The sequence below is a fragment of the Lutra lutra genome, chromosome 11, assembly GCF_902655055.1.
Source record: "Lutra lutra chromosome 11, mLutLut1.2, whole genome shotgun sequence".
NCBI classification, from domain to species: Eukaryota; Metazoa; Chordata; class Mammalia; order Carnivora; family Mustelidae; genus Lutra; species Lutra lutra.
Window position 1 is genome coordinate 93916008 of NC_062288.1, and position 22424 is coordinate 93938431.

Below are 22424 nucleotides of genomic sequence, written 5' to 3' on the forward strand. Positions count from 1 at the left end.
TGTGTCTTTATATTTTAAAATGTGTCTCTTATAAACAGCATATAAGAATGATAAAAAGACATAGGGGAAAAAATAGAAAGGAAGGGGGGGTCAAGTAATTAATATTAGCTGTGACTCAAAGGCCTTGCCTCCAGAGGCTGTTTTCATTCTTACTCTGAAGGAGAGACAGGAGAGAAGACAAGGAACTGAAAGAAAATAGGGAGAACTGAGAGACCAAAATGGCTGAAAGAGAAGGAGTTAAAATCTCTGTACCATAGGTGGCGATTAACTGTACTCTCATGAATCTTTACATGTCTTTTTCCCTCTGACAATTTTAGTTTAATGATGAGAAGAAGTTGATGAACTTTCATCAGAATCTTCAGGATATCACAGAAGATCAACTCAGTTTGGCCTCAATCCACTATATGCGATCTCACTACCAAGAAGCTATTGATATTTACAAGCGAATACTGCTAGATAACAGGTCGGTGTCCTTTCTTGTCTACTCCAAATCTCATTTTGCTAGCTTTTTCTGTAACTGATTTGGCTGAGGACCTAGTGTTCTTTCAACCTATTATCACGCTGTGTTCAAATCTGTTTAGCTAATAATGTGGTCCGATTAAGAACTCCTTATTCTCCAGATCAGGATTTCTCCACTTTTATTTCACTATCACCCTTCCAAGGAGTCTTTTTGGTCTTCCCTCCACCCCATCACCTTCTCATGAAATTTTAAAACCACAGATACACTGTATGTCCATGTATATACGGGATGTATATCTATGCTTTATACTTAAAATGAGTACAGTTTTCCACTTCTTCATAAGGATCTTTACCCCTTTGGGGATGATATGGCCCCTGTTGAAAATGCATGGTCTAAATTTATCATTTAAGCATTGTATTAGGTTGTAGGGAACTTGCTGACAAAATTAGAAATAAAACATTCTGAAGAACTAACATTCCAACTTTATCACTGACCACTGGGTATCTCTCCCACTTCCCCAAAATATCTCATCCACCTGCCTTCTCCCCTTTTGCTTACCTGCACCCCACCCATTCCCCTTCCCAGTCATTGAGTCTGCTAGCTTTGTGCGTCTGTCCTTTGTCCGATACATGCTTATTTACAGTTTAGCCCAGTTAGAGCATGCGTAAGTTTGGTCTTTTTAACATGAACTGGTAGGAGTTGAATGCTTCCCTTTCTCCTTTAGTTGTCATCTCTCTGTCTACTTAAATCACAACATCCACATACTACAATACAAAAGTAAAATATTGCACTGATGATACCTTGCCTTCTTTATTCAAAAGGCAAGTTCATGTCCTCCTCACCTGGCTGTCAGTTTGAGCCATTAAAGAAGTCTTTGTAGTTTGACAACCTTACTATGAAGTAGACTTAAACTGTTAACCTTAATTCTTTCATCTAATAGGGAATACCTTGCCCTCAATGTATACGTGGCCCTATGTTACTACAAGTTGGATTACTATGATGTGTCTCAAGAAGTTCTGGCAGTTTACCTTCAGCAAATTCCTGATAGCACCATCGCACTCAATCTTAAGGCCTGTAATCATTTTCGCCTTTACAATGGCAAAGCAGCTGAGGTAGTGATGGAAATGTGTTTTTAATTTATTTAATTCCACTTTGAATAACCCTATACTTTTTGGGTTATTCATAAGACTCTATTATTTGTATCTCCTAATTAATATAATATCCCTTTGTTATTGCCAGGGTGATTCTGTAAGAACCAACTATATATAAATATTTATATTGATTAGATATTCTTTAAAAATGTTGATTTCTGAATTCTGTGTGTCTAATGTATTGTAGACGATCTTTACCTAGATGCTTTACATTACCTTAAATATGTCAAAAGTGGACAGTTGTTCTTTTTCCTCTAAAATAGGTTTGTGGCTCTGTGGTTCATTGTCACTGGCGTGTAAATCCCATCACAAACCTAAGATTTCCATCTGTCTTTTTCTTCAGTGCCCCATCTAAACATCTGCCAGTTCCTATCCGTTCTGCATCTTAGCTATCTCTTCTCCTCTACCACTGCTCTAGTCTGGACACTCCTCATCTTTTATTTCAGTTCCTTAAATAATTTCCCTGCCCTAGCCTGTCCTCTCCCGTCTAGCCATTGATGTTATTCCACACACCATGCTTTCCTACTATCATGGCTTTGCGTATAACATTCTCATTTCCTGGAATGCCTCATTCTGCTTGGTATAATTCAGCATCTCTTTCAGGGTTATCCCATGAGGCAATAGTGGTAAATGTTTTATAAATACTTAGAAATTAGCTAACTTCTAGGCATATGCAGAATGGTTTGTATCTATTATTTAGTCTCTCTGGCAATTCTGTGGATAAATTCTGCTACAGCTCTCTTTATATAGGAAACTGAGAGTGCATAGTAGGCCATACAAGGAACCCCCTTTTATTTAACGTTATACACACACACACATACATAAACATATACAGATAGAGGAAAAAAAAGAGGGCATATTCTATACTATACCTATTTATAGCTATTTATTTATTTATGTGATAAACAGGTGATTTTTTAAAAGATTTTATTAAGTACTGTCTGCACCCAACATGGGGCTTAATCTTATAACCCCAAGATCAAGAGTCACCCATACCACCAACTGAGCCAACCAGGTGCCCCTATGTAGGCTATTTTTAGATTAACAGTGTGAGAGGGGCCGTGGAAATTACTTCCTCAACCATTATTTTAGTTGATGTCAGAAGCCATCAAAATTCGATGTAAAATTTGTGCATGTGTCAAAATTTTAAAATCCCACCCTTGTCCAAAAAACAGTTCCAGCTGGTATCATGCCACTGGGGGAGGAGGGAAGGGAACTGAAACCAGCAAACTAACTCTATCAAAGCAAAATTCACTATGTAAATGCCATAGCAAGAGACATTATTTCCATATTTTAGCTGACAGCAGACGCAGCTCCTGAGTGAAACAGTGTTTAGTAATTGTGGGAGGAGTGGAATGGAAAGCTTGTGCCCTTAGCATAGGCCCAGATTGACTTTTTGTGGCTTACGTTGATAAAAGTGGTCTGTTATGGCAATACAAATGCCCACCACTTCAATTGCTTAGTATGCAATCGAGCAGTCCATTTATATGTTACGTACAATACATTCTCGGGTGTACTCACTGCAACTACAAAGTCCCCCGGTCTGCCTAATTGGCTAGTTTCCAGCTCCAGCAGTTTAATGGTAAACTGGTAGAGTTTATGGCCTTTGGTAAGAACAAATAAAAGAAATATATTCTTGCCTTTTTATCTTGAGTTAATCTTGGGAGTTTTTCCAAATTTTTTCCAGTCTATTAAATGTTTACATTTTGTCTGCACATGTTCTTTCCATAATCTGATATGGGTAGCATGGTTAACCAATATTCTGGAGGTCTAGCGTGATGCAAGTCAGGGCACCAAACTGTATTTCCTGTTGCCCAAAAGACATGCTTTTTCATATGAAATGGTGTCTGTGCAGGTTGCATATTAATTTTATAATGTATTTCAGCAGTCAACAACAATGTCAAATGTACCCTGACAAACTTTATTTGCGGGGGAGGGTGTTAGCAATAGACTATAGTTTGTGTTTGCCCATAATTTTATTAAGCCACTTAAAAATCAGGCATTCCTCCAGGAATTTGTATAATACATCCAATATTCTATGGCTCCTTCTCTCCATAAACACCAGTAGCATTCTGCCTTCTGTAGTTAGCATGACATAATGTGTAATGATTCACTTAATTCTTGAGGTAATTTAAATAACTTGCCCAAAGCTTTACAGCTAGCAAGTGACAAATTCAGATCTCAAACCCTTACGTGACCCTAAAGTGCACAGACTTGACTGCAAATTTAGGGCTACTTTCTTCTTTTCTCTTATGTGTGATTATATATAAATAGATAGATGAATGGATAGACAGATACATATAGGTATATTTATAGATATATATAGGTATATATACATACATAAGATAGCATGTGTACTATTTGATAGTTGCCTAATTATCTTTCATCTAGACAAGCTCATTGAGTGTTGAAACTGTGTCTTTTGACATGTGTGTCCTGGGACCTGGCACAGTGCACACACAAAGCTCTCATTCTTTTCACAGATACGTGCGATCACCAGCTCGGTTTTAGAGCATTTGCATTACCTCAAAAAGAAACCCCATGCTCCTTAGGAACTCCATCAACCCCTGGCCCCCCATCCCCCCAGCCCAAGCAATTGCATATCTGCTTTCTGACTTTAGATTTGCCAATTCTGGATATTTCATATAAAAGTGATATACAATGTGTGAACTTTTATGACTGTCTTCTTTTACTTAGCATGTTTATAAATTTCGTCATATTGTAGCCTATATAGTACTTCATTCGTTTTTATGACCAAATAATATTCTATTATGTGGATACAGTACATTTTATTTTTCCATTCATCAGCTGATGGACATTGGGTCATTTTCACTTTTGGCCTATTACGAATAATGCTGTTATAAGCGTTTGTGTACATGTTCTTGGGCATGTGTTGGACATGTTTCCATTTCTCTTGGTCTTATGCCTAGGAGTGGAATCGGTGGGTTATATAGAGTTCTATATTTAATTGTGGAACTGCCGGGCTGTTTCACAGAGTAGCTACACCAGTTTACATTCCCACCAGCGGTGTGTAAGAATTTCGATTTCTCTACATCCTTGCCAGCAGTTATTTTATTGTGGCCATCCCGTTGGGTGTGCAGTGGAATCTCATTGTGGTTTTGATTTACATTTCTCTTATGACTAATGATGTTGAACATCTTTTCATGTGCAGTGAGTGCTACTTTCAGTTCTGTGCCCTAGGCATCTCACTCGGCCAGCCCTAGTTCTGGCTGGCCCTGCCTTAAATAAGAATTGTCCTTATGATATAAAAGATTTTGCCTTTTCACTTTCCTTTGCTCAACTGTGCAGTGAAGCTTTCCAGAGATAGCAGATTTCAAAATACATCAAATGCAGATAGAGACATGCTAATCTAGCTGTCCTCTTTTAAGCCAGACATTAAAGAGATTTGCAAAAATATAAAACAGTACTGTTCTTCACTAAGTTTTTGTTCCATAAATGCAGTTTTCTTTTTTTTTTTTGTAAATTTCTTTTAAAGATTTTATTTATTCATTTATTTTTTTTAAAGATTTTATTTATTTATTTGACAGAGAGAAATCACAAGTAAGCAGAGAGGCAGGCAGAGAGAGAGGAGGAAGCAGGCTCCCTGCTGAGCAGAAAGCCCGATGTGGGGCTCGAACCCAGGACCTGGGATCATGACCTGAGCCGAAGGCAGCAGCCCAACCCACTGAGCCACCCAGGCGCCCCCATAAAGGCAGTTTTCTTTTTTTTTTTTTTTAAATGCAGTTTTCTTAAATGAAAAATATTTGTGTTAATGTGTAGTGGGCTTCTTCTTATGTTTGATTAATTGAATACTTTAAAATTTCTTTTTTAATTTCTAATACAATATATATTGTATTATGGGCTATTTATGTGGGCTATAACCCACGTAAACAAAAGCTCTTCGGGATCCTTAACAATTTTTAAGATTGTAAAAGATATCCTGAGATCAAAAAACTTGCAAACTGCTGATCTAGCCTAATGTTACCAAACACTTTGGAATTGCTGCTGTGGACAAGAGAAGGGATTAATAAAAATTTTTCTGAGGGGGCGCCTGGGTGGCTCAGTGGGTTAAGCCTCTGCCTTCAGCTCAGTTCATGATCTCAGGGTCCTGGGATCGGGCCCCACATCAGGCTCTCTGCTCAGCAGGGAGCCTGCTTCCTCCTCTCTCTCTGCCTGCCTCTCTGCCTGCTTGTGATCTCTCTCTGTCAAATAAATAAATAAAATAAAATAAAATAAAAAGAATTTAATTATTTTATCCTGAGAAGCTTAGCTACCTAAGTGATGGAAATAGAAAAAGGAGGAAAGGAAGATAACTCAAAATTATAGATTGGCAAGGTAGGAATAATAAAAAGCTGAGGGAGGATAAGTGAATCTAGGGTATTAGCGAAGATGCTGGAAATGGCTGGCCATTTGTTCTATAGGGAGTGAAGGGGTGAGAGAATACAGAAGAGATCTGATAGGTCTAATAAATAATAGAAGGTATTTTAATTGTGCTATATAACAGTGCAGCTGAAAGGAGCTACTAAGAGAATTTGGGATATAGGTAGAATGGTCAGATTGAAGAATCAACCCCAGTTTTTAAGTTTAGCTCCTTAATCACCTTTGACTCTGCAAGAAAAGATTAAGTAGGAGTCTTCAGACATGAGCTCACCGGTTTCAAACTTCGGTTTCAAACTTGCTGCTTAGTGTAAGTTTCAAGTCATTTATTGTTTCTAAGCCTCAATGTTCTCATCTGTAAAATGAGGTTAACAATCACACTGACTCTTCGAGTCCTGAGGAACAAACGAAATATGAATGAAATGGCATGTTAAATTCTGTGTAAACTGTAAAACATTGTGCAAATATGTGGTATAAGAACTATACACTTGTCGTTTTCCTAAGCCTTTCCTTTTTTAATTTCAGGCAGAACTCAAAAGCTTGATGGACAACGCTTCTTCTTCCTTTGAGTTTGCTAAAGAACTCATCAGGCACAATCTGGTGAATAGCAGTTTCCTGTCTTGACTGAATTGAGTCTTATAGCCTATTTTGGTATATCTCAGCAGTTAGAAGGGGGAATGAAGGGAGGTATTGCAAGAAATACTTCTCTACTCCAAGTGAACTCTTACGATGGAGGAAAGAAAAATAAGTTTCAGATATCGGGTTCTGACCTCAAGGAAACCCTTACTGGGAGGGCAGTAACACCGCATAACGTTTAGAAAGAAGTGCAAGGCAGTGTAGGGCCCAAGCGTTCATTTTGTTGGCAAAGACCAAGAAACATGTATCCTTGTGGGTTACAATAAATGGGAAGGATTTTTCTGGTGAAAGTCCAACTTGGGTTCATCTTTGAAGGATGGCTGAGATTTAGAGGGTTCACGGAAGGCAAGGATAGGGAATTAGAACAAAAATGACATAAATGAAAAGTCATGAGCAGGCTAAGTTTACTAGAACAGAAAGTGTGCCTGCAACATAGTGAAAAAGAAAGTCTTAGTGGAGAAGTAAAGAGGCGGTCAGGTTGAAGGCTGGACGGTGATGACCCTTGATTAAAAAAAAAAAAGTGTTCATATTCAGGTTCAGCATAATTGATCATGCAATATTGTGGATACAGAGCCCCTTCTTTCAACTCGGACACCTGGGGACACTGGGAAAATTCCATGATAGTGCTGAGTTTCAGATCCCTCATCTGAGAATGGCATCAATAGTAGCCACACCTGCTCCTTCTGATTTCTCTATTCCTTTTTTGAGCACCAATTCTGCTTTAGGCTCTCTCCTCCCCTTTCCTTCTGATTTCTGCTTGGCCACTTAATCCTGTTGATTCTTTCTTGGCAAAGTCTTATATTTATTCCATTCCTTCTCTAATTCAGGCCTCCATCACAGATATAATTTTTTCTGGATAGTTTCTATTATGAGCTTCTGCCTCTTTTCACTTCTCATCTAGTTTATCAACTTAAATTTTTGTGGAGAACGATGTGTTAGAGATAGTAGTCTGGAAATCAAGCTTGGAAAGAGATCAAGACTGGAGAGCAGATTTAGGAGTTTTATAAGAGAAATGATAGCTACAGTCCTGACAACTAAACATGGAAGAAAGAGAGTAAGTTGACTAGTGTGCTGGGAATAGGAGTTAAGCAGTGAGAGAATAATAAGGTTGAAGCAGTAAGCCACACAGTTTTGAAGTGTGGCATTAAAAGGAAGGAGAAAAATAGGGCACTCTCCAGGGGGAACAGTGGCACCAAGAGAAAGATTTTTCAAGAGAGCAAAAACCCTTGTGTATGTTTAAAGCTGAGCAGTAGGACCAGGACTAATGAAGATAGAATAATTAATAGAGAAACAAGGTCCAGATTGAGTTAAAAGTTATGAGATCCATGGACTGGGAGAACAAACATTGTCAAAACGTTTGTATTACCCAAAGCAATTGGGTAGTACAAACCCAATACCCAATTAATTAATTAATTAACCCAATTAATGCCCAATTAAATCCCAAATAGGGATTTAATGCAATCCCTATAAAAATACCAACAGCATTTTTCACAGAACTAGAGCAAACATTCCTAAATTTGTATGGAACTATAAGAGACCCCAGATAGCCAAAGCAATTTTGAGAAAGAAAAAAGAACAAAACTGGAGATAGCGCAATCCCAGATTTCAAGCTACACTACAGAGCTATAGTAATCAAAATACTGTGGTCCTGGCATAAGAACAGACAGAACAGACTAGAGAACCCAGAAATAAACACACAATTATATGGTCGATTAGGAAGCAAGCATATGCAATGGGGAAAATTCTCTTCAACAAATTGTGTTGGACAGACTAGACAACAACATGCAGAAGAGTGAAACTGAAACACTTTCTTATAACGTACACAAAAATAAATACCAAAGGGATTAAGAACCTAAATGTGAGACCTGAACCATAAACATCCTAGAAGAGAGCGCAGGCAGTAATCTTTCTGACATCAGCCATGAAACATTTTTCTAGATATGTCTTCTGAGTCAAGCACAACAAAAGCAAAAATAATATTGGGACTACATCAAAATTAAAAACTTCTGCACAGCCAATGAAACAATCAACAAAACAAAAAGACAACCTATTGAGTGGGAGAAGATACTTGCAAATGACACATCCCATAAGTGGTTAGTATCCAAAATGTATAAAGAATTCGGGGTGCCTGGGTGGCTCAGCTGGTTAAGTGTCTGGCTTTTGATCTCAGTTCAGGTCTGGATCTCAGAATCATGAGTTCAATCCCTGCCCTGCGCTCTACACTGGGTGTGGAGGAAAAAAAAAAGGAAAAAAAAAACTTCTACAACTCAACACTAAAACTCCCGAATAATCTAATTTAAAAATGATCAGAAGACATGAACATTCTCCAAAGAAGACAGACATACAGATAGCCAACAGACACATGTAAAAATGCGCAACATCACTGATCATCAGGGAAATGCAAATCAAAACCACAATGAGGTATACCTCACACCTGTCAGAATGGCTAAATGTGTGGAAACAAGTGTTGGCAAGGATGTGGAAATAAAGGAACCCTTGTGCACGATTGGTGGGAACGTAAACTGGTGCATCCATTCTGGGAAACAGTAAGGAGGTTCCTCAGAAAATTAAAAATTGAATTACCATGTGATATATTAATTCCACTACTGGGTAATTACCTGAAGAACTTGAAAACACTAATGCAAAAAAATATATTCACCCTTATGGTTTTTGCAGCATTATTTACAATAGCCAAATATGGAAGCAACCCAGTGTCCATCAATAGATGAACAGATAAAGAAGAATGGATACAATAGAGTCCAATGGCTACCACGGAATACTATTCACCCATAAAAATGAATGAAATCTTGCCATTTGGGAAAGCATGGATGGATCTAGAGAGTATAATGCCAAGTGAAATAAGTCAGTTAGACAAAGACAAATACCATATGATTTCACTCATACGTGGAATTTAAGAAACAAAATAAAAACAGACAAACCAAGAAACAGACTCTTAACTTTAGAGAACAAGCTGGTGATTAGAAGGGAGGCGGATAGGGGAAGGGGAGAAATAGGTAATGGGGATGAAGATTACATCTACTTATCATGATGAGCGCTGAGTAATGGATAGGATTGTTGAATTACTATATTGTACATCTGAAATTAATATAACACTGTATATTTATCTGGAATTAATTTTTTTTAAAGTCTGGAGATCAAGAAGACAAAAAAAATTAACCTTAGCAAAAGAAGGGAACATCTCAGACAAAGAAGAATCAAGAAAGCTGACCAAGTGGATATTTTTTAGTTAGAAAGGAGAGATTAGGTAGTTCATATCTGATGGCCTTGATTTCTGTATATTTATTTGTGAAAAAACTTGCTATGTGCTAGACACTGTTCTAGGTTCTGGGTATACAAGAGCACACAAACCTGCTTTACTGAATGGTATTTTGTTTTAGCTTTTCTCTATAGCATTTACTGTCAAATGAAGTAATACTTACGTGTTTGCTGTTTGAGGCTGTCTCCCCACTTGAGTGTAGCCTATGTAGTGATGGGAGTGATTATTCCTGCTGTAACCCCAGTGCCTACTACAATCCCATGCATACAGTAGGTGCTAATGAGTGTTTACTGTGTTAATTAAATATTACCTACTACGTTCCACACATTTAGCCCACTTTAACTCATTCAACCCTCATAACAATCCTGATAGGTAGGCATTATTAATGCCATTTAGAGATGAGGAAACAGGCTCAGAAAGGTTATATAAGTTCCTTCATAGAGTTTGTTCATTTGTCTTTAGAAAAAAAGAGACAGAGAGCAGGGAGCGCCAGAGGGAGAGGGAGAGAGAGAATCCCACCTGGACTCCATGCGAGGCGGAGCCCGACGTGGGGCTTGATCCTACAACCCTGAAATCATGACCTGAGGCAAAATCAAGAGTTAGATACATGGGGAGCCTGGGTGGTTCAGTTGGTTAAGCCTCTGCCTTTGGCTCAGGTCATGATCTAAAGGTGCTGGAATCAGGCTCTCTGCTCAGCAGGGAGTCTGCTTCTGCCTCTTCTTCTTCCTCTGCCTCTAACCCTGCTTGTGCATGCACGTGCACACTCTCTCTCTCTCAGATAAATAAAGCCATTTTTAAAAAAGAAGAATTAGATGTTTGACTGAGCCACCCAGGCGCCCCATTCTTGGAGCTTTTGATACAAAATATCTGTCTAGGAAAATGTTTTATTAATTTTGGGGTATTTTAAAGAGTTTTCTGCAGTCCTTATGAAGAGAAAAGGAAATGTATACAGTAGGCTTATGCCTTTATTCTGTTTCTTACACTTACTATAATTAAGTTAATCGCCTGCTTTCAATGGGGTCAAGGTGGTGTGTATACTGAGAGCTTCAAAAATATATTGAAAGAATAACTGAGTACCCAGTTACAAGTGGCAACTCCTTAATTAAACATTTCCACCAATAAATATATTCATACTTATTGCCATAATAACTGACTTTCTCTATCTTTAGGTTGTTTTCCGAGGAGGTGAAGGGGCTTTGCAGGTTTTGCCTCCCCTGGTTGATGTCATTCCCGAAGCTCGGTTAAACTTAGTGATTTATTACCTTCGTCAAGGTACGAAAAATTTGTCTTTGGTCTTGCTTATAATGAGATATTTGAGAGCATTTAACCTCTAACTGAACTACTTGCTTAACTTTTAAAATCCATAATACTTCCAAAAATATATTTGCAACGGGTTCATAGGAGAGAACAAATTTATTGGTGCTTATTTGTTGTGCCTTTTCTCTTTATCCTCTCTTTCCTCTTCTTTTGCTTCTGACCTTCTCTCTCATTGTTTTTCTTTCTTCCTCTTCTTTTTCTGTCCTTTGTTCTCTACCCATTCTTTTTCAGTTTTTCTACTGTTTTTCCTTCCCCTTCCTTATGGTTCTTTTTCTATGTATAATGCACATCCACATTTTCTTGAGTTTGTTTTTTTTTTTTTTTTTTTAATGGTGTTTGCTCTGATTGTCTGCCTTTCTGTTTCTTTGTACTTCTGGCTTCTTATGAGAAATACTCTGATTCAAAGAGACTGGGATATTTACTCCCCCCAAGTAAGGTTAAAATTGTTAGACATGCGCCTAAGCAGTCTTGGATCTAACAGTGTGGAGTACAGGATAGGAGCTACCATGCATTGGTGGTGGCACTGTGTTGTGGGCCCTGGACTAGCAGTGTGGGCCTTTATAGGTGCATGGTAGAAACCAACCAGACAACATATTCCTCATCGAGGGAAATGTAAGTGTATATTAAAATAACATGAACTTGCAAAGAGTTCTATCTGATATGTAAGCACAAAGAAATAGGCATTTGGACCAGAGTTAAATATCTTATATATTTCAGAAATTAATTATTATAAAATTTTTCAAACTAAGCAAAATAATATGAACACACAAAATCAATCATTCCAGATTCAGCAGTCTTCAAAATATTGCCATTCTTTCATCCATCCTGCTTGTCCCTTTTACTGCTGAAACGTCTTAAAGCAAATCTCAAACTTCATGTCATTTCACTTCTACATTCTTTATATTGTGTTTTTTAAAAATCAGTTGTTTTACTTATATAACTACAACACCATTGCTTTATAATACTCAGTCCATATTCTTAGCTTGAACATTTTTTTAGGTGCTTCATGACTTACAGGTTTCCTAGGATACTTGGTTATCTTTAGGATAATTATTCCACATTGAACTTGATGGAGAGTTAGAGGACAGATAAAACAAATCATACCTCCCATGAATGTTTGAATGCTGAAGGATCTTACCTTTTTGGGACTGTTTCAGAAGGGTTTGCTGTGGAATACAGACTAGTATAGCTAGCTACTTATTTCTTGCATTTCAGATGATGTACAAGAAGCTTATAACTTAATTAAGGATCTGGAACCTACTACTCCTCAGGTAATTGAAAATGTGTTACCATTTTGCTAACCAACTTCTGTTGAAAGTAGAATTTCAGAAGGGTATCAGGAAGGCATGTTAGAGAAGATTCTGACTTGTAGAATCTCAGGAAAGACCATATATGTTGATTTAGGAATGTCCTGTGAGACTTTCGATATGAGAACGAACATTCTGGACTTTTTCATGTTTTTAAACTCCCTTATATGTGGTCATTTCCCCTGAAGGGTTGAGGTTTGAAAAAACTGAAATCTAAAATGCTGATGGAACCAACAAGATATCAAAGTTTATCTCACTGGTATAATTGCAGCTTCTCTTTCTCCCCTACTACATTGTTAGCTCTTTGCAGTCAGGGCCTGTGTCTGTTTGTATTTCCAACACTGTGTACACTAAGCATGTAACAGACATTGCACTTACTGAATGAAAGACTGAAAATTTTCCAGACCCCATGAAATCTAAACAGATATATTTCTCAAGTGTATTAAAAGATTAAAAGTTTCAGCATCTTTTGTACTGCTCTTTTTATGAAACCTCTTAAATAAAATAGTACCTACATAAAAAATTTATAAAGCTGCTAAGGAAAGTGTCTGTTAAAGAATAGAGCCAAGTCTGAAAGCAATAAAGGTGAGACTCCAGGGCTCCAAAAGAGGTAATATCTTACAAATGGAGATCAGAAGATACTTTTTTTTTCTTTAGGAAAAGGATTATTAGCAAATAAAAGTTATTATATGATTAGAAATGGAAAATGATATATATGATGTGGTTATAAAGAATGGCAGTGGCTAATAAAGTGATAAAAATTATTACATAAATGTTTTATTGTTAATTTTTTCCATTGAGTTGAAATAAAACTTAACTTCTCGAGGTTTCCACTGAGTTTTTCTGCTTCAGACTTTACAAATTTACCAATATGGTGAATTTACAAATATGGCAAATTCCGTTATATGGACACTTTCCTGAAAACCAAATGAAATTCTCCTAATTCTTTCATTCAAGCCAGGGATGGAACAGAGAAAAGTGACTCTGGGTAACTTTTGGTAATATACGTAAAGCAGCAAGTTGAAATTTATTTGAAAAAGATTTCATAGCTACACATTCTTTGGGAATTAATTAGTGTTATTCTATGTTGCCAGGAGTATATCCTCAAAGGAGTGGTCAATGCGGCCCTTGGCCAGGAAATGGGTTCGGTGAGTATGAAATCACTGGTAATCTATAGTTGCAGTTATAATGTATGGAAAATATCAAGATGAATGTTAAAGTTTAATCAGCAGTGAGCTTACAAATAGGCTTATCTGCAGTTCCTTTCCTTTCTCCATATTCCCCAACCTAGGTTCCATTATAAAAAGAATTCTGTTATTTAAAGACAAAAAAAAAAGAGAGAGAGAGAGAGAGAAAGCTTTAACCCTAAGAATTGCTGCTTCATCTTTTAAAAGCCCAAATTTTGGGCGCCTGTGTGGCTCAGTGGGTTAAGCCGCTGCCTTCGGCTCAGGTCATGATCTCAGGGACCTGGGATCGAGTCCCGCATCGGGCTCTCTGCTCAGCAGGGAGCCTGCTTCCCTTCCTCTCTCTCTGCCTGCCTCTCTGCCTGCTTGTGATCTTTCTGTCAAATAAATAAATAAAATCTTTAAAAAAAAAAAAAAAGCCCAAATTTTAAGCAGCATTTATATCTAATAATAATTGAAAATCATTGCATAGCTTCATTCTTATTTTTAGTGAGTTTGGTAAACCCTGCAGACCCCTGAGCTATAATTTTGGCATCTGTAAAATGGAGATAATTGTTTCTTTGGCAAATACTTTTATAAACACCAAAACACTGTTTAAAATTAAGTTCTTATTCATCTGACTATGGCACATTAAGTCCTTTTGGGAAACAAAGTAGATATAAATATTTTTATGTCTTGCTCACTCTGCAGTGCCTCATATAATGGATAGGCGGTAAATAGTTATTGAATAAGTGAATGAGTGTATTGAATTAATAGTCCTTGTTACAATCATGGCTCCTACCACAGGATCTGATGTATGATAAAAGAGCAGTAAGTATCTGTTGAATGTGTGAATGAATGACTAAATGACTGAGTCCTTTAAGGAAGTTACTTTTTAGGATAGAGTTTGGGGATCAGATTTTTTTTTTCTTCTTTTTTTTATCTGACCCAGGGTAGGTTTTAATTTAGTTTCAGGTTATGATTCTCTAGTGCTTATGCTAATAAGAGTTTGTTTGGGAAGAGGATATAAGACAAGGATGTATCTTAAATCCTGGCACATATTTTAAAACTATAATGTGTGATACAAATAAAACATTTTCAGTTTCTGTCAGCTATCTCAGCTCTGCTTTGTTTTTCAGAGGGACCATATGAAAATTGCCCAGCAGTTCTTCCAGCTGGTGGGAGGGTCAGCGAGTGAGTGTGGTATGTCTGAAATCAATACTCATTCACATGATTCGTAATTGGAGTTGGTCATATATTGACTGGTGAAGTCTGAGTCTCTGTTCAGGGTTACATGTGTCAGCCTTGAAAGCAAAGTATCAAAGTATCAAGTAGGAAGTTCTGTGGGAGAGACAGAAGAGAGAATATTGGGTTAGATCGTCTCAACATCTCAGCTCAAGTGGGATGAGAGATTATATAAATAGAAGAGAATAAGTGTAATCTTTAGTTCATGCGGGTTTTTAAAATTTGATTCTGTTTTTTATTTGAAATGTTAACTTTTATTGCTTTTTCAAGAGCTCTTTATATATTCAACTTTCATCATGTCATGAATATTTTTTCGTGGATCATTTGCCTTTTAATTTTGCCTATGCTATCTTTTCAGATGTAAAATATTTAAATCTTATTGAAGCTTATCTTTTTAAAATGATATTTTACATGGGTATCTAGCTTAGAAAGTGCTTTCATGCCCCCACAGTTATATAATAGTCACTTATATTTTCCATCAGTAGTTTGTTGCTTTATTTTATTATTAAAGTATTGATTTAATCGGTCAAGATTGAGTGTAAGATTTCAGAAAAGGCTATTAAAAGGGCTGATAGTTAGCCAGTATGGACTGGTATGACTGTTTGTACCAGTTGTCTAGGGCCAGCATGAACAGTATTTGTGGTGAACTAGTTGTGAAACATTTTTATCACCCCCGGATATTCATTTTCTTTCAGATGTTTCACCAAAACCATTTATTGAATAATACTTCCTTTCTTTATTTGACTCATTCATACAACAAAAATTTATTGAAGTGTTGGGAATATAGTAAACAAAATAAGTCTTCCATCCTTGTAGAGCATACAGTCCAGTTGGACAGACAATAAACACAATAAAGAAAGCGGTTATATAGTATATCTGGCTGTGATAAGTGCTACGGGGGAAAAATTGAACTGAGCAAGAATGAATAGGAGTGCCAGTGCCAAGTGTGAGGGGTTATACTCATTCTCTACTATCTGAAACAGGAATCTAATAACAGACAGAAAGTTGGACCAGATGGTTCCATGGCAAATGATTTCTCCATTTGAGACTGGAAGTGCTAGATTGTCTTAGATGAGTGATGATGGAGACGAAGACATGATAGTTGAATGTGCATGTGTCAGAGTGGGTGAGAGACTCAAAGCCTTGGAAGAACATCTGAGGAATACTGTATCCTGCATGGTGTGTGTTCATTCTGGAGTCTGTGTGTTAGCCCTGAGAGAGATTATTGGTTACTCTCAAGTATAGTAACCTCCATTATACTGAGGTTTTGTCCCCTGAATAGAATCTGTAATTTCAGAATCTGGAAAGATGTCTTGTAGTACATTCCTATCTCTAAATTATAAAGTAACCAAAATTTCAGCCAAAGAGAACTTTCAGTTTCATGAATATACCTGAATAAGTTTAATAATAAGTTTCTTTTCCCATTCCATTTCAGATACAATACCTGGGAGGCAGTGCATGGCTTCCTGTTTCTTTCTGCTTAAGCAATTTGATGATGTCTTGATTTACCTCAACTCATTTAAGGTCAGTATAGAATTTTTTAGATGAGTTTGTCTACAAAATACTATATATAATGTGTCAGAAGTAAGATATTTTTAGAGGGACGCCTGGGTGATTCAGCTGGTTAAGAGTCTGCTTTTGGCTCAGGTCATGATCAGTCCTGGGATCAAGTCCCACATTTGGGATCCTTGCTTAGCAGGGAGCCTACTTCTCCCTCTGCCTGCCGCTCCCCCTGCTTTGTGCTCTCTCCCTCTGATAAATAAATAAAATCTTAAAAAAAAAAAAAAAATAGGGGCACCTGGGTGGCTCAGTGGGTTAAAGCCTCTGCCTTCGGCTCAGGTCATGGTCTCAAGGTCCTGGGATCGAGCTCCACATCGGGCTCTCTGCTCAGCGGGGAGCCTGCTTCCCTTCCTCTCTCTCTGCCTGCCTCTCTGCCTACTTGTGATCTTTGTCAAATAAATAAATAAAATCTTTAAAATAAATAAATAAATAAAATCTTAAACTTTTAGAGATGGCCCTTTTACTACAGTGGCATTGATGGTGTCAGCTAATTCCTTAAAATTATTTTTTAGTTTATCTAGTATAACTGATATGTTATATTGGTATGTTAATATTCAATGTGACCTATTCTTGGGATGTTTTTCAGAGTTACTTCTACAACGATGACATCTTTAACTTTAATTATGCCCAAGCCAAAGCTGCCACAGGCAATACAAGTGAGGGCGAAGAGGTGGGTACATGCTTTTTTTTTTTTTTTAAAGATTTTATTTATTATTTATTTATTTATTTTATTATCCTTGAACAAAATAGGTGTTATGTGGTTGTTAATTATTCTGTTCAAATCTTCTATATCCTTACCAAATTTCTTCGGCCAGCTTGTGAGATCAGTAACTGAGAGTAGTGTGTCAATATCACCACAGTTTTGTCCTTTTCTTGGCGTGTAGAGAATTTGACCATCTGGAAGGCGACACTAAGAATTAACCTAAGACAAGCCGATAAGGTATTTTTACGACAAAAATATCTTCATATTTATTTCTTTTTTTTCTTCTTGCAGGTTTTCCTTTTAATCCAAAGTGAGAAGATGAAAAATGATTACATTTACCTCAGTTGGTTGGCTCGGTGCTGTGAGTCTTCTTTTAAATGTTACAGAGGAATCCTCTTTTTCTTCTCTGTTGCATAATCTTCTGGATGGAAATCACAGTGAAGATTTCTAATTTTGTTTTGTAGAATGAGTAAACACTGAAATTGAGCATCATTAATGCTGCTCTGTGAGGGTGGTCCTGTTCATGTATTATGTACGTTCACCTTGTGATTAGTTCTACCATAACGATGTTGAGCTAGCATGAACAGTCGTGAAAGATGCCAAGTTTTTCTATCAGCCCTGTTAAAGTTTCCAGAATGTCAGCTTACAGGGTTCTTTGTTAAGTGATACTGTTTTGCTAATTTTACCTTTTCATTATGAAGCAGGCCTGAGAAGTGATAAAATGTCAAAAACATAATATTTTGTATATTATGTAACCTACAGTCTCTTTCCCTCTCCCTTCATTATCTTTTCTTGCTTCTTTTTTTCCCCCTGCATTTCAAATGTTCACAGAATATTTAAAATCAGGAGAAAGCAGCAATCGGTGTTCTAAGTGAGGCTGAAACTATATAAGTAGGGTTGAATGAATGATACATGACGTTTAAACAGATGAGCAAAGGGACCAACTGGAAATCAACCCAGTCTAGAAAGATATAATCATGTGAATCCTAACTTAAGTATTGTACATATGGTAGAGTTCTGATGGAGAATCAGCTTAATGCTAACATTGCAAACTTTCTACATGAGTGATGTTTACCATTTCTTTGTCTGTTTGGAAACTAGAACCAAAGCCAAAGAATAGCAAGATGCAGAATTGTATTTCCTATACATTTAAGAGGCAAAAATCTTTCCTTCCTTTTGTAGATATCATGAACAAGAAACCAAGACTAGCCTGGGAACTTTATCTTAAGATGGAAACCTCTGGCGAGTCGTTTAGCCTCTTACAGCTCATTGCTAATGACTGCTACAAGGTGAGTCTGAGTGAGAGCTAAAGGGAAAACTGAAGATTAGTCTCACATGCTACACTAATTAATTATTAGGGAGAAGTGTCCTAGAGATTAAATGGCCATTGGTAAGAGGATTCACATAGAACTACCAGAAATGTCATCCCTGGGCTCCCAGCTGGCTCATTTGGAAGAACATGGGACTCTTGATCTCAGGGTTGTGACTTCAAGCCCCACGTTGGGTGTAGAGATTACTTAAAAATAAAATCTTTGGGGGCGCCTGGGTGGCTCAGTGGGTTAGGCCGCTGCCTTCGGCTCAGGTCATGATCTCAGGGTCCTGGGATCGAGTCCCACATCGGGCTCTCTGCTCAGCAAGAAGCCTGCTTCCCTCTCTCTCTCTCTCTCTGCCTGCCTCTCTGTCTACTTGTGATCTCTCTCTGTCAAATAAATAAATAAAATCTTTAAAAAAAAAAAAAATAAAATAAAAAAAAAAAAAATAAAATCTTTGGGGGTGTTTCAGTGGTTCAGTGGGTTAAAGCCTCTATCTTCGGCTCAGGTCATGATCCCGGGGTCCTGGGATCAAGCCCCGAATCAGGGTCTCTGCTCAGCGGGGATCCTGCTTCCCCCCCACCCAGCCCCACCGCCTACCTGCCTCTCTGCCTACTTGTGATCTCTGTCTGTCAAATAAATAAATACAATCTTTAAAATAAAGTATTAAAAAAATAATAAAATCTTTAGGGGCACCTGGGTGGTTCAGTTGGTTTGGTGGCTGACTCATGATCTCAGCTCAGGTCATGATCTCATGGTCACAAGTTCAGGCCCATGTTGGGCTCCATGTTGGGAGCTTAAATAAATAAATAAAATTTTTAAAAAAGAAAATGGAATGTCATCCCTTTTATGAACAAAATGAGCTCAGAGATAGCATTTCAGGGTTTTACATGTATATCAAGTATGTATACATAAAAATGAAATATGAAACAATATATATGAAACAATGATTTAGAGAGGTGGTTTTAGATTTCTAAAGGTCGTGTGTGAGTCTTCAGATACCATCCAAATAGAGATGTTCATCTGGTAGTTGGAAACTTGGTTCTGAAGCTCAAGAAAGATGTCTTCCGACATCTAGAGACATAGATTTGGAGAACTCATCAGCATTTCAATAGTAATTAAAGCCCTGGAAAAAAGATTACCCAGGTAGGGAAGAAAAGTGAGAAGAGTAAGAGTTGCAAACCAAACGTTGGGGAATACTTAAGTGCAAATTGTAGGCAGGAGAGACAAAGGAACTAGAAAAAGAGAATAAAAAAGCAATCAGATTTAGTAAAGGACTGGGACTCTATGTGTGTATGTGGGAGTGGGTCTGTGTGTGTGTGTGGTGGTGGGGGTGGAGTTGGAAAGGAAGGGAGAAGGAGGGAGGACTTTTGGGTCCTAGCCTATAGATAAAAAGCTTTTTGACAAATTAGCCTCAAATTCTGGGAATTCCTTTTTTTGGAATATTTCTTTCTGTCCAAAGACAGACAGATGTTAAGTAAATAGAGTCTAGTGTTAAATTAATTAATAATAGCTCAACCATTACTAAAATAAAGCAAATCACCATCACTGGAAAAGGTTTTAAAACATAGGAAACTTATGGGGCGCCTGGGTGGTTCAGTGGGTTAAAGCCTCTGTCTTCGGCTCAGGTCATGATCCCAGAGTCCTGGGATCGAGCCCCGCATTGGGCTCTCTCCTCAGTGGGAAGCCTGCTTCTCCCTCTCTCTCTCTGCCTGCCTCTCTGCCTACTTGTGATTTCTGTCTGTCAAATAAATAAATAAAATCTTAAAAAAAAAACATAGGAAACTTAAAAATGCTTAATATGACTTAGTAGATGCAAATGACATTCAGTGAGTTAGAGGAGGCAGAGGGAAAGAAAACATTCAGAGAGGTTTACCTTTTTACCTTTAGTTCAGTTGTAAATATATTAAATCTGAAGTGTGTTTGTGGCTCTGGGGAGAGATAGTACATGTGGGAAATTATCAGGGTGAGCCTGAGCTCAGGTGTTCATGTGAAAGGTCAGGATTAGAAATGTAGTTTTAGAAGTTAATAGGGGCACCTGGATTGCTCAGTCAGTTAAGCATCCAATTCTTGATTTTGGCACAGGTCATGATCCCGGGGTCGTGGAATTGGCTTCGCGTGCTGGGCATGGATCCTGCTTAGGATTCTCTCTCTCCTCTCCTCCCTCCTCTTTGCCCCTCCCCTTTCCCCACCCATGTGTATGCTCTCTCTCTTAAAAAAAAAAAAAAAAAAAAGAGATAGAGAAAGAGAGAGGGAAAAAAAGTTAGCAGTAGTTAATGGTGGTGGTGGTGATAGTATTAGGAGTAATAGGAGTAGCAGAAGCAGCAGAGGATGGGAGAGAATTGAGGTTAACCAGTGAATGGGATGAGGAACCACATGGACACCAGTGCTTAAAGGATAGGTAGAGTGACAGAGACAGAGGGTGAAGATGGACATAAAAGAAAGAAAAGAACCGGGAGGGGGAAAAAAGTACTCTTCGTTCCTGTTTTTCTTGTTCCTGTTATATCAAAAGCCAGGAAAAGAGGATGTCAAATATGCAACCTGATGGAGCTGTATGAGATTTGAGAAAACAATAGTGGGTAGAATGAGATTAGAAAGCAGACTCAGTGAGTGTAGACCACAGTAAGGGAGAAATGTGTTGCTAACTTAAAAGGGAAAACAAGGTTATGGATTTGGGGTTGGGGAGTATTTTTGCAGGTGGAGGGAGAGTTTTCTTCTTTTAGAATAGAAGTTAAGAGTGTATCTTTACACAGAGGAGCTGTTGAACAGTGAGTTTAAAGATCCAAGAGAGTAGGAACATTTCTGATGGAGGAAGACCCTAAAAGAGATGAGAGGAAGATGAGGTAAAGATCAAAGGAAGATAACTACCTTGAAAAACAATTTAGCATAACCTAATGTCTCAGTGGTCCCATGGCCACCCGCTGCTTTGGTGAATCACTGGAAGGGTTCACATGACTCAAAGTTACACTTGTGGCTAAGACTTATTATAATACAGAAAAGGCAAGAAAAAGATATGTATAGGAGAAGACTGGAGAGGTGAAGCCTAGACTTTTTTGCCCTCCCTCTCTGCTAATTGCACAATCACATCTTTCTCCAGCTGCAAACTACAGAGACATGTGCAAGATATCCAGGAAAAACAGAAAAAGCAAATAGGAAAAAAAAGAAAAAAAGGCAGAATTAAGTCCTAACATGGCAATAATTGCATTAAATGTAAATGGTCTAAATATACCAATTAAAAGACAGACATTGACTTTTATAGATAAAAAGTGGATAAAAAACCATAACTAAACTATGTGCTTTTTACCAGAAACTCACTTCAAATACAATGACATAAGTAGGTTGAAAGTAAAAAGATGAAAAAGATAATATACTGTGAAATAGGCAGTTTTGTTAACAAACAAACATATGCTTAACATATGATCCAGCAATCACTTTCCTGGGCATTTATCCCAAAGAAATGAAACCCTGTGTCTACACAAATACCTATTCCCAATGTCAACAGCAGCTCTATTTGTAATAACCAAAAACTGGAAGTAATCCAAGTGTCCTAGAGTAGTGAATGGTTAAACAAACTGGTTTGGCATGGACTACTATTCATTAATAAACAGGAATGGTGATGATAAGCCTGACTCCATTTCTTGATGTTTGACTGTTGACAGCTTTTAAGCCTCACCCTTTCCTCTTCCCCTTGTGCCCCACATCTGGACAAAGTGATAAGAAGTGCTAGTCCCTCTCTGATGCCATCAAGTGGTTCAAACCACACAAGCCCCTGTTCCTGCTTAGGAACCTCATCCCAGCCACACCCCCAACCACAATAAAAACCCAGCCAGTCTTCTTGCTTGCTCTCTCAGGCCATTTTGAACCTGCTTGAGAGGCCTGGCTTACTTTCCCCCGCGGGCCTCAATTATATAAGTAATA

At 37.8% G+C, this 22424-nt stretch overlaps 1 protein-coding gene across 4 annotated transcripts in view; it reads left to right on the forward strand.

Moving 5' to 3' along the window:
- IFT56 (intraflagellar transport 56) overlaps positions 1-22424 on the forward strand; it is a 46194-nt gene that overhangs the window by 16524 nt on the left and 7246 nt on the right. For all 4 annotated transcript variants that reach the window (XM_047695399.1, XM_047695401.1, XM_047695402.1 and 1 more), the window contains 11 exons: positions 318-463; positions 1401-1572; positions 6514-6588; positions 11071-11173; positions 12434-12489; positions 13620-13673; positions 14828-14891; positions 16369-16457; positions 17080-17163; positions 17488-17557; positions 18379-18485. In XM_047695399.1, the coding sequence (XP_047551355.1) occupies positions 318-463; positions 1401-1572; positions 6514-6588; positions 11071-11173; positions 12434-12489; positions 13620-13673; positions 14828-14891; positions 16369-16457; positions 17080-17163; positions 17488-17557; positions 18379-18485 (1020 nt within the window). The remainder of the gene's footprint in view (positions 1-317; positions 464-1400; positions 1573-6513; positions 6589-11070; positions 11174-12433; positions 12490-13619; positions 13674-14827; positions 14892-16368; positions 16458-17079; positions 17164-17487; positions 17558-18378; positions 18486-22424) is intronic.